General features: G+C 38.2%; 5 protein-coding genes across 5 annotated transcripts; 3 read left to right on the forward strand and 2 right to left on the reverse strand.

Moving 5' to 3' along the window:
• The first annotated feature begins 254 nt into the window (after positions 1–254).
• Positions 255–3,776, forward strand: BO79DRAFT_195301 (putative importin 13). Its single transcript, XM_025681127.1, has 4 exons — positions 255–417; positions 479–669; positions 731–1,217; positions 1,282–3,776. The coding sequence occupies exons 1-4, from the start codon at positions 355–357 to the stop codon at positions 3,634–3,636; spliced, it is 3,096 nt and encodes a 1,031-aa protein (XP_025539535.1). The 5' UTR covers positions 255–354; the 3' UTR covers positions 3,637–3,776.
• A 10-nt stretch (positions 3,777–3,786) lies between these two features.
• On the forward strand, positions 3,787–5,581 carry BO79DRAFT_17633 (uncharacterized protein). Its single transcript, XM_025679850.1, has 2 exons — positions 3,787–3,844; positions 3,900–5,581. The coding sequence occupies exon 2, from the start codon at positions 4,252–4,254 to the stop codon at positions 5,473–5,475; it is 1,224 nt and encodes a 407-aa protein (XP_025539536.1). The 5' UTR covers positions 3,787–3,844; positions 3,900–4,251; the 3' UTR covers positions 5,476–5,581.
• Positions 5,582–6,111: 530 nt separating this feature from the next.
• BO79DRAFT_148180 (seipin co-factor family protein) lies at positions 6,112–6,435 on the reverse strand (the record flags this gene model as incomplete). Its single annotated transcript, XM_025678534.1, has 1 exon — positions 6,112–6,435. One exon carries the CDS (start codon positions 6,433–6,435, stop codon positions 6,112–6,114), a length of 324 nt encoding a protein of 107 aa, XP_025539537.1.
• Positions 6,436–14,363: 7,928 nt separating this feature from the next.
• On the reverse strand, positions 14,364–15,749 carry BO79DRAFT_209193 (pyridoxal 5'-phosphate synthase subunit PdxS). Its single transcript, XM_025682561.1, has 3 exons — positions 15,497–15,749; positions 15,245–15,427; positions 14,364–15,178 (listed from the first exon to the last, which is right to left on the reverse strand). The coding sequence occupies exons 1-3, from the start codon at positions 15,611–15,613 to the stop codon at positions 14,549–14,551; spliced, it is 930 nt and encodes a 309-aa protein (XP_025539538.1). The 5' UTR covers positions 15,614–15,749; the 3' UTR covers positions 14,364–14,548.
• Positions 15,750–16,252: 503 nt separating this feature from the next.
• On the forward strand, positions 16,253–17,431 carry BO79DRAFT_209194 (uncharacterized protein). Its single transcript, XM_025682562.1, has 2 exons — positions 16,253–17,044; positions 17,126–17,431. Exons 1-2 carry the CDS (start codon positions 16,667–16,669, stop codon positions 17,276–17,278), a joined length of 531 nt encoding a protein of 176 aa, XP_025539539.1. The 5' UTR covers positions 16,253–16,666; the 3' UTR covers positions 17,279–17,431.
• Positions 17,432–17,461: the final 30 nt, after the last annotated feature.

The raw sequence follows: 17,461 nt of genomic DNA on the forward strand, positions 1-17,461 counted from the left end.
GCTGTATGATCAGCCGAATCTAGTGGTGAAGCTATGACACCACACCACAGTTGATAACTAGTTATCTAAGTGAATGACTACACTAATTGGTACTAACCCAATTCATCAGTGTGAACCAAACTGTTGCCCCATTACCTTGGATCTCATTATTATTCACACCAGCCCACTATAGCTCTGGTATTCCTTTCTCTTGTTGCTGTCTCACACCCACCCCCACCTTCCTCTTCTGCTTACCGCCTGCTACTTTCGTGATAGCATTATCAACACGTGACTCCCCTTTCACCATCTCTCACCAATCTATATTGTGCCAGTGACAGTTCCCCCAGCCTAAACAAGGCCCTCATTGTTTCGGCCATGTCTGTGGACATCCCAGGCCAAGCCATAGACGCGCAACTCCTCATCAATGAGGCCAAATCGGTATGTTCGCTGCTTGATGTCTCCATATGAATCGAATGATCACTAAGACAGTTATTTCTAGCTCGTGTCCCAACTTTATGATCCGGGGAATACTGGGAACCCCGCCAAGATCAAAGCCATCCAAGAGCACCTGCAGAGTCTTCAAAAAAGTCCCCAAGCATGGCTAATTGCCAATCAGCTTCTCAGTGAGGCCAGCACAGACTTAAGGTTCTTTGGTGCTTTGACGTTCACGGTCAAGATTAATCATGATTGGTTCGTTCCGTACGAGCCCCAATTTCCACCAGTGACCGTGGCTAACAGACGATTCATCCAGGCAAAGTCTAAGTCCTGAGGAGGCTCAGGAACTTCTAGGGCGACTGATAGATCATTATGTCTTTCTCGTTAATGGGGGCGAGCGGCCCTTGGTCATACGGAAGTTGGCTTCAAGCCTCGCAACCATATTCCTGAAGCCCAACGCTCCCTGGTCCAGAGCACTCTGTAACCTGGCAGCATCACTTGCAAACGGGAAGCATGTCTCAGAAGAGCACTGCAAGTCCATTGATTTGCAGGGTGCGGTGCTCCCTGCTATGTCCGAGCGGCATGTAACCTCATTGCTCTACTTCTCCAATATCCTCGCCGAGGAGATTCACCGATGGAGTTCAGAACCACGACGAAGCAGAGAGGAACACCATACATACGTAAATGTCAAGGACGCATTTGCTGTCGTTGACTATGTTCTTTCTCATATTATGCAGCAGCACGCCTCTGGGATTCCGGTATCAGATGAGGCCCTGGGCACGGAAGCTATCAACTCATATCAAGTAGGTTTCGTTTCTCGAACTTTATTAGATTCTCAGTTGCACCTTGTATCTGACCCGATATCAGGCGTGGATGAATGTACGGAGCGCAATCCAGTTGCGTGATTCGTTGTCTGTCTTGGACCTGGCCTCTACGACGGCTTACATCATTCAGAGCATGAAAATACCTGGACTTGCAAAATCTGCAACACAGGTTGTGGTCGAGCTGGTAGACTGGCGTGACAGTATCTTTACCCAGGATCATCTTACTGCTATTATGGAGTATGTTGTCAGTGATTTTGGGGCTGCGCACGTCGCGTCACTTATTGAGGCGGATTTTGAGGACGAGAATATGACGTTCTTGGATCTCCTATTGGCTTATGCAACGTTGAAGCAGAGAGACCTCATGACCAAACAATTAGACCCACAGCATGCTAAAATGCTCACTCTTCTACACACGCTGTTCAAGGCTCCTGGCTATGCAGCGGTGGACGATCCGGCCTCGCCGCTTGTTCTTGAGTGGTGGACAGAAGTCGCCGACGACCTCCAGGATATATATTCGGACTCGGAAGATCAAACGAGTCTTGAGCCTGCTAAAAGGAATCTGGCCGAAGCGGCTTTGGACTGCTTTGAAAAACTAAAGTTTCCTAGCCCAGAAGAGCTGCAAGGTTGGGGTGATGATGACCGTAGCGAGTTTGGTTCGTTTCGGCGTGATGTGTGCGACTTCCTCCTAGCCATTTACCCAATGTTGGGAGTGGAGCTTGTCCGGGTCTTCCAAGAACGAGCAAGAATATCACTGATACAGCAGGAATGGCGCACGTTTGAGGCTGCGATTTTCTGCATCGCTCAGCTTTCGGAGGCTGTCGATGAAAACCAACACGCTGACGAGTGTCTCAATTCGATCTTCTTCTGTGACGAATTCGCTCGCCTGTGCGAAGGAAATGGAGTGCTAATCCCAGACAAACCACGTCAGACCTTGGTGGACATGCTGGGAAAGTATCAGTCGTACTTTGAACGCACACATGCCTTGCTACCTCGCGTCCTTACCTTTCTGTTCGCGTCTCTCGATGTTAGCTCGTGTGCGCCAACAGCATCCAAGTCGATTGCATATCTTTGTAAATCATGCCGCAACGCGCTAACCTCAGAACTGCCAGCCTTCATTGACCAATTCGAACATTTCCGCTTCAAACCCACGGCCACTACTCATACCATGGAAAAGGTGTTAGAAGGAATCGCCGCCATCATCCAGACTTTGCCTACGGACGAAGCAAAGTCACAAGTCATTGAACGAATTCTCCGGTTCTTCCACGGGCAGGCAGAGGCGGCCCGTGATGAGGCGGTTGGTGGCTTAGTGGAGCAGGCTCAGACCCGTGGCCAGTTTGTGCTGCGCTGCGTCGCAAGTATTGGCAAGGGTTTGAGAACCGATGGTGAGGTGAATTTGGAGTCGAACGACCATGGAGATGGTGACCCCTACCCTCCGACATTCTGGAATACGGGCAGTGGCGCCGTGTCTCAGAACCTGATCATGCAATGCATGCAGCTGCTCATCACCGATTTCCCTGTCGATGTGACCATAATTGAAGCCGCATGCGACATTTTGAAGGCTGGTTATATCGAAAGTACGGGACCATATGTCTTCCCACCAATGGTGACTGTCAACTTTGTCAAGAGCATACCTCTAGGCAGTGTTGGTACCGACATCGTGATGGGTACAGCTTCATCTTTCCTTGCATCTCATAGCTCACACTGTCAGCGAATCCGTGACGAAACGGTTGCGCTGATCGTGCACGTGTATGACACTTTCTGTTGGATGCATGAGAAACCTGAGTACTATGACCCCGAAGTCGCCAACAGTGGGATCGACTTCCTCACACGCTTACTCCCCAAATATCACCCTTTCCTATTTGCACTCACGACGCCGCCCCAAGAAGCCAGCCAAATTCCTTCTTCCAATGGGGGTGAGCTTCAACGGCCGTCAGTCCTTGAAGCTGTCTTGAATTTTACTCTCCTCTCATTGCGAGGGCCTGAACCACTTCCGCTCCGCTCTGCCTCGCAGTTCTGGGTGAATGTGCTAACGCTTCCAAACGACGGTGGGTCTATTCAAACTGCCATCATGCAGTGTCTTCCAGCCCTTTGTCGTATCCTGATCACTCAGGTGGCCGGGCGATGCGCGCGGTCGGACCTCGAGCATCTCTGTGAGGTGCTTCGAAAGCTCATCTTCAAACAGCAAGGGGCTGCGCGCCCCCACCTCGCTGCAGCGCTGGCTGATCTAGGTAGCAATGACGCTTCCAATCAACATCAAGGCGCGTCTACGTCGCCCGAGGACAGGCAACGCTTCCTTGCGTCACTGCTAGCGGCAAGGGGTGCCAGAGCGCCAACTAGTCAGTTGATACGCACGTTCTGGGTCAAATGTCGGGGAGTGAGTTTCGACTACGTTGGGTAGATATTAACGTTATCTGGCTCAGGTTTGGAACAGTATGTGGACAGGCAGGGGAGGAATACAGTCAAGTCGCTAGCATTGGATCAACCCGAGTAAACCAGACCAAAAAAAAGAAAAATGATGATTATTCTATAAGTCCAAAGTGAGGCAGGCTGTAATGGGAATGATGCAGTGAATCGCCACCCGAAACGACAACAAGCGCTGCTCATGTGTATGTGTGAAACCCCCATAGGACCATGGCCGTGGAACTGATGCAAGTTGCGCAGACATGATGACCTGGCAGTCAGCCTCTTTCCCTCAGCCACAGAGGCGGTGCATGCTTGGCCCTACAAAGTAAGGGGCAGCACGACACTTTACTCCGTATGGGGCATCGGTTTCAGGTGTCGCCTCGATTTTTCGCCAGATGCTACTAATTTAGCTTGATCGGCTATGAATATAACGCGATGTGGGTCTCTGCCCCTTAGCCCATGGGCAAATAAAGCCCTTCAACCTCGGAATTCTGCCGCTGGTCTGCTTTTAAACATGCCTGGTGATATTGCCGCGCTCTTTCTTGCCTGTTCTTTTCCACGCTTACTCCATTCTACCTACACTTGTTGAAGCACTGCATAATCGCCCCCCATGCCTATTATTGCAAATACTCCAGAAGCTGTATTGGGTCGCACGGACTCGCTTGATCCGGCCACAACTTGTCGCGGTGTCACCTCCAATGGGCGGCCATGTCGCCGGGCCCTGGCGTCTCCATCGCCATCAGATACACCGGCTTCAAAATCACAACAGACCGACCTATCTGCGATGTACTGCTGGCAGCACAAAGATCAGGCAGCGTCGGTTCCGCAGACGAACAGCGGGGCCAACCCTTCGCGATTGAGGCCCCGTGGCAGTATCGACACTTTAATGGAGCGGTTAGGGTTGATGGATCTTAACGATGCAGGGACTTCAGACAAGCGGCGCAGACAGCGGAAACCAGCACCAAAGAAGCGGACCAGACGTACGATATGCTGCTGCTTCGAGGTAATCGAGGAGGAAGACATTCGGCCGTCGCGGCCGGTCAATGCTCCAACGGAGATGCAACAAGCCCCTGCTGGGAAGCTGTCAACACCAACCCCATCCCTTTCTCCCCACCAGGTTCCTGTTCGACCCAGTAAACCTGGCTCTTCCTCTTCAGGAACCGACGACGACATTCTCTCTTGGATTCCATCTGGCCTTGCGCCGGAGACGACCTCCAACCTCACCGCAGAACTGGCCAAGCCTATCTCGGAAGCCGACGAGCCAGGCTATATCTACATGTTCTGGATGACACCGTCGACATCTGAATCCAAAGAGCTGCCTTCTTCAGAGGTAGCCTCGAACCTCATGCCGCCAACATCCTCCCCAGGACGTGACCGCCGCGTAAGCGATGCGATTCGAACCGCCCGCGATCTCAATGCCTTGGCATCTGCACCAACTCATGACAGCCCCGGCACGCTCCGTTTAAAGATCGGGCGTGCTAACAATGTGCAGCGACGACTCAATGAGTGGAGCCGACAATGCGGCCACCATCTCACGTTGATCCGATACTACCCTTACACGCCCTCCACCCCGCAACCATCGCCATCTCGACACGGCCGCAGCAATGATGACAGTACTGCAACTCTTGTCCCGGGACGCAAAGTACCCCATGTCCACCGCGTGGAACGGCTCATTCATCTGGAGCTAGGAGACGTGCGGATCCGCGACCTAGGGAAATGTCCGGACTGCGGAAGGGAACATCGCGAGTGGTTTGAGATCACGGCAGAGAAGACGTCCCTGAAACGGGTTGACGATTGTATTCGCCGATGGGTGAAATGGGCAGAAACGCATTAGCTATTTACGTAATTCAACATTACTATGTTCGTTGAAGATATTCTGCGAACTTCTCTATTACTGTTCCAGTCAAGTACATGTTGTATGGCATGATAATGATGAGAACAGTAACAAAAACGACAACGGCAGCCTTCATTTAAACCGTTTGTAGTCCGAACTGATTCAACCACCTTCAATCAGTCCCAAATTCCTACCAAATACCCTATGGACAGTCACCGAATATGATCAGCGTAATGATCGAGAACCAGAACCCACCAACAGCAATTATTATCATAGCTTGTGCTAAGAAAACGGCTAGTGCTTAAGCAACATTAATATAACTCCAAGAACGAGGGTTATCATTCGTATTCCTAATATTCCCTCTTGGCTGAGTTCGATAGTAAGAGACATTATATTATCGTTGCCTTTGGTGTGGACAATCTACTCTTATTAATAAGACAGAGACCGGAAACCATAACCAACTCCATCGCTAGTAACAACTATGATATAAACCCATCATACCCATAATCCATTCCTTAAACCCAGTCCCTTTCATTCTATAAACCCTCTCTCCCATCCGTTACCCTCTCCCTTCCCCAAATCTCCAACTCCAACTCCAACAACAAAAATCTCTCAACCAAAACTGCCCAAAGCAAATCAGTTAGCCCACCCATTCGGCAAAGGACCAGGAGGCCACAACCTATTAACCAAGAGACCAAAGAGAACCGTGAAGGCAAATCTGCACGCTCGATAGGTGAGGACGAAGAACCACGTTATAGCCGCCACCACCAGGATCACTGGACTGATGAAGAACATCGAGAACAGGGCGAACACGACGACCGCGATGACGCCGCATACGGCCACACAGAAGAGGAAGATCCCTGTGGGGATGGCAGCTATGATGAGCATAGGGATGAGGATGATTGCGATGATGATGGTGAGGAGAATGGGGATAGCGGGGATCACGGCGAGGTTGTTCATTGCTGCTGTGTGGTATGATGCACTAGTAGTGGTGGAGGAAGACACGGTTGCAGGGTTTATGGTTTGTATTGGGTGAGTGTGTATAGTATGATTGGGTTGGGTAGATGAATGAGTGTGTGTGCGTGTGTTTGTGTAGTTATTGATGATTGTTCTTAGAGAGTGTGTGGTGTAGATGTGGGAGTATAAGCTGTAACTATTTACTATATTCTATGCTGCGGGCGTAGGTAAGTAGTTGTGCCTTCCATATTCGGTAATTAAGATGTAAGGAAGTGGCGGCCTCAGAAACTATCAGGATATCTCATATGGAGTGGAAAACAACAACTTGCGCAGGAATCAAATTTTTGAAATCACGCCGCCACCCAGGGCCCTACAGGCCTCATCTTTTGATAAGTTTCTTATTATTTTTATTGCTATCAATTAATACCAATATTAATTAGTTATCTTGATAATGGTGTTAAAGATAATTAACTAGTCTAGTTTAGCTATATCTATAAGAAAATTAAAATATTTCTAGAAATATACTTTAGATCTATAATATGATGTAAATATACTACTAAAATATTTGGAAAGAAATAAAGATTCTTAGATATTAAAGCTAATTATTAATTATATTAAGAATATACAGGAATTTCTAGTTAATCTTCTGAAGAATTCTTCAGGATAATTCTAGTAATAGAAATATAAGACTTTTTATATAAAGATTAAAATATTATGCCAGAGTATAGAAGAATATTTTTATTTATTAAAAATTATATTAAAGAATTTATTAATCTTTTTTTTTTTATTAATATTTATAATTAAATTAATATTATTACTTAAGAGAGCATATTACCAGTTACTTTAATATAATTAAAATCTGTATTAATAGATATATTATTCTTAGAATTAATAAAGAAGACTTAGATTATTATAAAATTTAATAATCCAGATAGTATAACTAGATATTACTAGATACTTTTAAAAAATATTTTTATAAAAATTAAAAAAATATATATTTAAATTTACCAGGCTGAGGCTTTCTTCTTTCTAATTATTATAAAATTTATTATAGTATAACAACTTAAGTCAGATAACTTAAGTCTTAATTTCTACTTTACTATAGAAATAAAGACTGTCTGCTTATATTTTATATAAATTTATAAATTCTGGAAGAATATGGTTATCTGTATTTTAATCTAAAATATAATAGTTTATAATATATAAATTAAATTAATAAATATAATATAGTCAGAAAGTATTATTAAGATTTTATTAATAAATAATATATTTTATTAAAGTAATAAGACCTAAATCTTATATATAAATTAATTAATAATTTCTTTCCAGGGTCTCTAGAAAAAGAAATTATTAACTTTAATTATTAAATTTATTTCTCCAGTTATTATGAATATGGTAATTAAGTATAAGATTTTATAAAATTTAAAATTTCTGATTATAATTAAGTATAATTAAATAATATAAATATATTAATATTATAATTATTAATAATATAGTTATATAAAAAATATCTATTTAAATAAACCTATTTGTATATACTGTATAAAGTATTATTAGATTTATAAATATTTATATTAATAAACAAGGACTCTGAAAGAACTAAGATATATTAATTATAAAAATATATATTATATAAGAAATAAGTATTATTTAATTTATAAGAAAAAAATATAATAGATCCTGGCTAAACTGGCTAAAAAATTATCTAGTTAATATTATTTTATTTTTTTCTAATTTTAAGCAGCTTTTTTATTAATAAGAACAGTATTAATAAGTAAGCTAATAATATAAAATAATATTTCTAGGAGTAATAATCCTGGAGATACTATTATATTTTTTATTAAAAAAATTAAATATAATATAAACCCAACACCTGTGGAGGTATATGAGATAATAAAAATAATAAATAAAATTAAAAGAAGAAGAGAAAAAAAAAGAGAAAAAAAAAAAAAAAGAAAAGATATAAAAAAAAATATCTAAATCATAGATATTAATATAAAATCTTTAATAATAGAAGAAATTACAGAGCTTATATTCTTATAATTTAATTTCTAATCTGATTAAACTATACTAATTATATAATATATTAAATTATAAATTATGAGAATAAGCAGTATTATATTTATATATATAAAAAGAATTCTTTATATTAATATTTTTAGTAATTCTGAGCTTTCAGCTTTTATATAAATTTTTATAGACCCTGATATACAGCTAGAAGATATATAGCTAGTAATAAAGTAATATAATAATAGTCTGAATATTTTATAATAGATACTCTAGCTTTAATTAAAATAAATAAAATATATTTTATTAATATTATTACTAAGTAAGACGCCTAGTAATAGTTATAAATCTAATATAATAATATATTTAAGAAAATAATATTATATAAAGATACTCCAGCTGAAGGCCTCTTTAAATAATAAATAATTTATAAAATACTATGATTTAAGGAATATTCTTATTATATTTAATAAATAAAAACTTTTTATAGATTATTTAATATAATATGAATAAATTAAAAGATTAAATAATAGTATATTTTCTGTAGGACTTCTAAATTCTTATAATAGATATTATTATTATTTAGAAATTTTGGGAGAATTCTTTTTTAAATATTATATATAATCTAGCTTAAAATTATTAATTATTATATTTAGTAGTTACTACAGATAGTAAAGTACAGGTGTATATATTTATATTTAATAAAATTAATAAAAATAAATAATAATATATAAAATATTTATGTAATATACAGAAATTTTATTTCTATAATAATTATAACTAGACCCTACACTTGCTGAATATATATAATAATAATAATAAAATAATTATAATTACTATAATAAATCTGATATTATCTAATAAGAATTAATTATAAGATAAAGACTGGCTTATACTAGATAATTTTAATCTTTATTATTTTATATAAGGCGGGGAAGCTGTTAAATCTAATTTTAAAATAAATCTTTTATTAATTTTTATAGATAATATTAATCTAGATCTCTAGTTTAAACCAGGCATTATTATTTAGAAATATATAAGATAATAAATTATTATTAATTTAGTTTTTAGTATCTCTGAGTTTATAAGCTGTATAATTATCTATAAAATTATATTAATTATTTATATTAATTCTAATTATTTCCTGATAGCTATAATTATTAATCTAGATATATTATTAGTAAAACCAACTTTAAGAAGAAATTAAAAAGTTTTAAATATAAAGAAAATACATGAGTTTATAAAGATAAATCTAGAAAAAAAATTATAATAATATATAAATAGGGATCTTATTCCTGCTCAGATTAATATTATTATAAATTATTTTATAAAAATAATACAGTATACTATTATAAAGTTAATTCTATAGATTAAATTTAGTAAATAAATTAATTCTGGCTTTATTCTAGAATACTATAATATAATTAAAATAATAAGAAAGATAAGGTATATATATAAAAAAAAATAAATAAATAAGAAGTAGAAAAAATATATAATAATAAAAAATAAGAAAATAAAGATTATTAAATAAGTAATACAGAGAATCTATTAAAATATTATATATAGAATTATTAAAAAGAAGTCCTGTAATATCTGATAAATCTTTTACTAAATCTAAAATAGAAATAGAGATAATAATATTATTTTAATTTTATAAAGTCTATCTGGTAATATAAAGATTATAAAATAAAAAATTAAGATTTTCTAGTATATCTTTTTTCTAGAATTTCCTGAAATTAATTTATCTAATATTAATATAATTAAAGAGTCTAAGATTATTAAATTTTCTTTAATTATAAGCTAGAAAATATAAAATATTATTAAATATATCCTGGCAGATAAGATACCTAGTATTAATATTATTTTTAATTATATATAGTATGTGTTAATAAATAAAAAGATATTTATTAATATATTTATTATAATCTTTAATATCTGTATACAGATTAGATATAATCTTAAATACTTCCAGAAATTAATTATAGTAATTTTCTATAAGAAGGGCTCCTGAGACTTTTATTTATTTAAATTATATAAATTTATAGTACTGCTCAACACCCTGGACAAGATACTAGAATTAATTATTATTATATATATTATATAAATAATAGAAAACTACAGTTTACTTCTTTACAGGTATTTAGAAGATTATAAAAATATTTTAATTAATTATATAATCTAGATAATCCTTAACAGAATCTATAATATTTAGAGGAGAAATTATATTATAAACTTACTTTTATTAGATATGTTAGAAGTATATAACTATATATTATATATATATTTTTTATATAATCTCTAATAAATTAAATTAAGTTACTTCATTCCATGGATGGTAGTATTTTTATATAATTATATAATTTAATTCAGAATATAGAAGTATCTAAATAAGCTATTATTAATATTAAATAATATTTTATAAGATTTATTTATTTTATTTATATTATTTTTATTATTTAATATTTTCCTGCTCTGTAACTACTCTAAATAATTTTCTAAAAAAAAGTCTTAAATATTTAGCTAGGTAGATAATACAGTAATCTTAATTATTTTTAGGAATTATACTACTAATAAACAGCTGCTAGAATAAGTCTTTATTAAAATTAATATATAATTATACTGCCACGCTTTTAAGTTTATATTTAATAAATTTAAATTTATTTATTTTAGGAACCCCCGCGTCCCTGATCCTGATTTAAATAAACTAGATAAATTACTAAAAATAATTAATATCTGGAAATACTATAAATAAGAAAACTATAACTGTTTATTAGTAATAATTCCTATTTTTTTAGAATTAGAGTTAATTATTATTTATTTCTCTGAATCAGTCTGTTATCTTAATATTTAATTTAATAAGATTTTTTTATTTAATATTTACTAAGTTAAAGTAGTTATTAAAACCAGTAAAAATCTTAAAATTCTCTGGAATATTATAGACTCTATATAAAATATCTTTATTATTCTTATATAATAAGTCTACTATACAGTTATAATTTTATAATTATTATATAAGATTATTATATAGTACAGTCCAGCCAGCTGATAAATTTCTACTAAATAATAAATCTATATAAAAGCAGAGTTTACTAGAATTTAAAAATATATAATTATTTTAATTAATAAAATATTTAAAAGCACAGCGGTAGCTATACTTAATATTAAACTTTATTTATTATTTATGAGATAGCTTATACAGTAAATAATTAAAGAAACTATTTTATATATTCAGATAGAACCAGAGATTATCTAATCCTGTAGCCTAAACTATTAATATAATAAAAAAAAATTTAAATTAAAAGAAATAAGTCCTTTTAAAATTTTTAAATAAATAAAAAATATAGTTTTTACTTTTATCCCACAGCAGAAAGAGATATAAAAAACTTATAAAATATTTATACTAGCCTTCTGGAAGCTGTATATTTAATATAATATTTAATTTTATAAAACTATGCTTATTAAGTATAACTAGATATATTATATATAACTAACTTTAATTATCTTATATATAAATAGCAGTAATTATTATAGAAATATTAGAATTTTTATAATTAATATTTATACTAGACAAATTTAAAAAATATATCTAGATATTAAGACAGATTCAAGTGTGTATATAATTAAATTAAAAAAAATTAAGATAATTTTTTTTCTTATAAAAAGTATTCTGTCAAGAAATAATTTTAATATATATATTTTTATTAACAGCTAGACTATAATCTAGATAATAAAAGCCCCTGACTATTTTTCTAAATAATTATATATAAAAATTATTTATAACAGATTCAGAGTTCTGTAAGATACAGATCTTATAATTTACTAGATCTCTATATATATAAAGATTAAAGAAAATAAAATTACAGATTTTAAAATAAAATAAATAATAAAATATAAAATTAGATTAGAATAATAAATAATCCAGCTTATATTTACTGCTAAGAAAATTATTTATAATAAATTTAATAATAAATAAACTAAATAATAGAAAATAAAATATATAATTATATTTACCAGACATCTAGTTAAGATCTCTAATAAAAAAATAATAAAATTTTATAAAAGCTTATCTAAGATATATATATCTGTGATAATACAGATATATATATAAAAAATTAATCTTATATATTTTTTTTATAAAATCAAGATATAAAAGAGTGACTAATATAACTGTAGAAAGAAGTTATAAATTTTTAAGTATATTTTTTTAATCTGTTTCTATTTTATAAAATTATATAATTAAATATTTAACAAGATCACTGTACACACAGATCTAAGAAATAAGATTATTAAATATAATTTATTTATATTAGACCTGCAGGTAATTTATTATATTATTAAATTTATATTATAGATAAATTTACTCAGATAATTTAATTAAATTAAATTTAATCCTGAACCAGAGTTTAATTTAAGTTAGAAATATATAGGCCTCCGGGCTATAAAAATAGATATTAAAAATATTAAATAAAAGATCTTATATACACCCTGTGTGAGTTAATAAAGAAAAATATATATATTAAAAAAAATAAATATATTAAAAGCAGAATATAAATAAAGAATAAAAAGATAATAGCTTATAAGTAACTGACTAATCAGTTATAATACTAATTTATCTTTTTACTTTGCTTTGTATTATTTTTATTATATTTAATTATATTTAATTATAATAATAACCTTCCTATATTACAGTATATATTATCTTAAGTGTTAACTGTAAGTTTAAAAGATTTGACAACATTCAGGATCATATTTCTGCTTTAAATAGTGAAGTACCTGCATAGCTAGCATCTTACTTAACAGGCTCAATCAGGTATAAGAATATGAATTGAATTGAATTGAATTGAATCTCATATGGAGTGCAGCTAAGCCATATTAGGTTTATCATACAACCATCATAGTACATAACATAGGAAAGTTTATATATGTTGTACTTGCCTGGGTAGCACCCTCCATAGTGCCTCTGGAGGTGCCCCTGGGAGTATTAGTCTTAGTAGTGGCCCTGGTAGTGACTCTCAGGGGGGACTCTTGGGGAGCTTCGGAGGGCTTGGGGGGAGGAGGGACCTTAGTGGTTGCCCTAGTAGCCTCCGGGGTGGTTCTCTTGGTAGGGCTCTCTAGGAGAGTATTCCTAGAATTACAGATTCCAACTATAAATCTGGGCTTGCTATAGTATTCTAGTACCTAACTTTAGGGCCTTACATCCCGTAGCGGCCTCCGTAGTGCCCTAGAAGGTAGTAGTCTCGGGGGGGTGGGGGAGCCCTGGAAGGTCACTAGTGGCCTTAGTAGTTAGTACGAAGTACTTAGCTGTCATAGGCTGTTTCCCAAGCTCATAGTCACATGACCGTATCTGCTCGATATGGAATAGCCCTCACGGCTAGAGTAGGAGCCGTATGCTTAACTAGTGGTATGGTAAGAGCTGTCATTGCAGATTACCCGTCTGCAAGGTGGTATGTCACGTAACGGTAATTGAAAGTAACTTTCTCGGCGCTGTCTCGGTGGATGATTTGATTACTCAATGTCAAGAGAGGGCGCAATGGGATCCCTGTATTCAACTCAAAAACAGATAGTGGAATCTTCTTGGCGTGCTCTGGAGGTTCGAACACGAAGATGAGTCAATTGTTCACCGGCGAGATGGGTCTTTTGCGCGAATTCATCGGCGGATCGGCGGCAAGCCGAGGGCGCCTTCCGGCCCGCCGCTAGCCTGGAAAACGGAGTTGAGCTGTTGCTCCGGTCCCTTCCATTGGTATAGGTATGATTGTTTATAGGTATAGGAGATCATTATATCAGAGGCGATATTTTGGGAAAGATGTGTGAGATTACTGGCTAGCTATAGCTAGGTCAGACGATCAAATCTACTATGGAACGTTGAAGTGCGCCAAGGAACCCGAGGTTAAGAAAGTCTAAATGAAAAAAATGAAAAAAAAAAAGTCCGTCTAACCACCGCATTTCTATTACTCGAAAGATAGTAGATCATGTGCTCATGGCTCATATCAACAATGTACTTAAGACAAATCGCCTTGACGGCAGCAAATGCAACACAAGTGTACAAAAACACAGTAGACCAGCTTTTCCAACGCCCGCGATGAAAATAAGTCTCTAGAATGATTCTCGCTTACCATCCCCGCTTGGCCAGCTTGTCGGCCTCGGACATCTGCGCAACGTTGATGCCCACCATAGCCTCACCCAAACCCTCGCTCACCTCGGCAAGAACTTTAGGGTCGCGGAAGTGAGTGACGGCCTGCACGATGGCCTTGGCGCGAGCCTTCGCATCGCCGGACTTGAAGATACCGGAACCAACAAACACACCATCGCAGCCCAGCTGCATCATGAGCGCCGCATCGGCGGGGGTGGCAACGCCACCGGCAGCGAAGTTCACCACGGGCAGACGGCCCTTCTCGGCCGTCTCACGAAGCAACTCGTAGGGAACCTCCAGCTGGCGGGCAAACTGGCGCAGCTCGGGCTCGTAGTCGGCAGAGGACTGGTAGATAGCACGGGCGCGGGCGATGTCCGAGCTGACCTGGCGCATGTGCTTGACAGCTTCCACGACGTCTCCGGTACCGGCCTCACCCTTGGTGCGGATCATGGCAGCACCTTCCGAGATACGGCGAAGAGCCTCACCCAAGTTACGGCAGCCACAGACGAAGGGAACCTTGAAGTTGTGCTTGGTGACGTGGTAGACGTCGTCGGCGGGGGTCAGGACTTCCGACTCGTCAATGTAGTCGACGCCAATGGCTTCGAGGATCTAGTGGACGGTGTGTCAGTTTGTGGCGAAACGGACAGCCGTGAAGGAAAGTTGATTGTAGCTTACCTGGCACTCAACGAAGTGTCCAATACGGGCCTTGGCCATAACGGGAATGGTAACGGCCTTCTGGATCTCCTTGATCATGCCGGGATCGGACATGCGAGCCACGCCACCCGTAGCTCTGATGTCGGCGGGGACACGCTCGAGGGCCATGACAGCGGCGGCACCAGCCTCTTCAGCAATGCGAGCCTGTTGGAAAATTGAATGTTAGCAACGATTGGCACAGATTGAGCTTAGGGATCCTATGTAGAGGCATACCTGTTCCGCGTTGACAACATCCATGATCACACCACCCTTCAACATCTGAGCCAAACCGGCCTTCAGAGTGAAGGTGTTGGCAGTGCCGTTGGAATCGCCATTCTGCTGGGAAGCCATTGTGGAGGGAAGAAAGGTTCAATGGAATGAAGACCAAGAGTATGTACGAGAAGAGAAGTCCAGAAGGAATGAAGGCACCCTAGGGAATGGAGAGGAAGTGAGTAGGAGGATGTCGAGAGAAAGAAAAGCAGGAGTGAGTCAACGGCCGACGAGGAACAACTACTAAGTACTCCGTACTGAACTATCAGTAACGCCGCCCGTTCGCCTCCGCGGAGACGGGGGGCAGCATCTGGACCAACCACTGCCGGTTCCTGCTTTCTACCCCTCGATTTTTTCCCCGCGGCGGCCGACTTTTTCCTGCCGTCGTTCGCAGGGCGGCCGTGGCAACCAATCACTGCCCGTCCGTCCCTCCTTTGCTGCCTATAGAGTTGGTCACGTGATACATAGTCTGGTGGATTTCCCGCGGTTTTCCACCTTGGCGTATCGTAATGCTGGTCACGTCTGGTCATGCAGGTCGTGTGTATGGTCACACCCGTATTCCCCGTCAACTACTAGTAGTATTATCCTTAGTGCCTCAGGCATTAGAACTAACTGCGGTCCTCGTCTCCAATCACCTTCCTATCCGAGGCATGCTTGCTTGATTTGCTTCATCTCCTCATTCTCATACTAGCACTGGTGCCCACCTCAACACCTTCTCTCCGTCCATAGCCATTGACTACAAAATTTATTCAATCTCTTCTTTCTATCTCAAGAGAATACCTTCCGCTCGTCCTCGTACAATACTCCCTTCCTCTCCAAACATATCCTACCACAAATTACCCAGACCAGGGTATCTACCTCTCAGACTAACCCCCGTGACGTCACCTTACGCATACCGAGGGCGCAACTCCAGAACAGCTGAGAACCATAATCATAATAACCACAACCTGCAGCGCCCTTCCAGGACCTCCTCATTCCATCCCATCCCTATAATCCATTCCTCCAAACCCCATCCCATTACCAACAACCAGAATCAGACGCCAATAACAACTCAATTGCCTCACCATCCCCCATCTCCCAAACAAGCCCCCTCCTATCCCTATCCATCGCAAACCACAATTGTCGCAACCAACAATGGCCTTCCTCCTCAGCCGCACAACAACCACTCTCCTAGGCACCGGCCTCGGTGTCGGCCTCTCCCTCTCCCTCCACCCACTTTCCCCCTTCCGCGCACCCCCAATGCAATGCCAATACACCGCTCCCTACTACCGCCCCGAATCCCAAATCTCCCCGGACTCCGGCTGGGCCATGGACTCTCAGGACCCGTTGCTGCGCAAACAAGGCACCACCAGGAACTCGAGTCATAATACTTCTGGTGGCGGGATCCTGACGGCCTCGAACATGCGCCAGGTCAGTCTGGGCAGCGTGCTGGGGTTGGTTGTTGGTATGGGTTTGAGGGCGTTTTCGAGAGTGTTGGTGGTGCTCTTGGGGATGGGGATTGTTGCTGTTGAGGTGGGTTGATTGATTGTTCATTCCTTTTTCCCTTTCTGTGTTTGGATTTGATTGGTGATGTGTGTACTGATATGAATGTAGTGGGCTGCGGCGAGAGGATATAATCTGCTTCCGGTCAACACGGTGCAGAAGTACTTCAAGCGGGTGGATCTGCAAAAGACGGTGTCGCATCATATTCCCTTCAAGATTAGTTTCGGGGCTACGATGGGGTTGGCTGCATTTGCGCAGTTCTAGGCAGACTATGTTGAGATATGCGGTATGTATGTGATATGGTAGTATCGCATCTCGAAGAATCTATGTATCTTGTCTAGCGGATGGATAAACACTGGGCTTACTACGCTCCAAATGCTGCAATAAGTATTCTGTGTTATACAGGGTATCATGGATTTATGCCATGCCATGCAAGGCGCTATACTA

This window comes from Aspergillus costaricaensis (assembly GCF_003184835.1).
Source record: "Aspergillus costaricaensis CBS 115574 unplaced genomic scaffold BO79scaffold_16, whole genome shotgun sequence".
In the NCBI taxonomy this organism is placed as follows: Eukaryota; Fungi; Ascomycota; class Eurotiomycetes; order Eurotiales; family Aspergillaceae; genus Aspergillus; species Aspergillus costaricensis.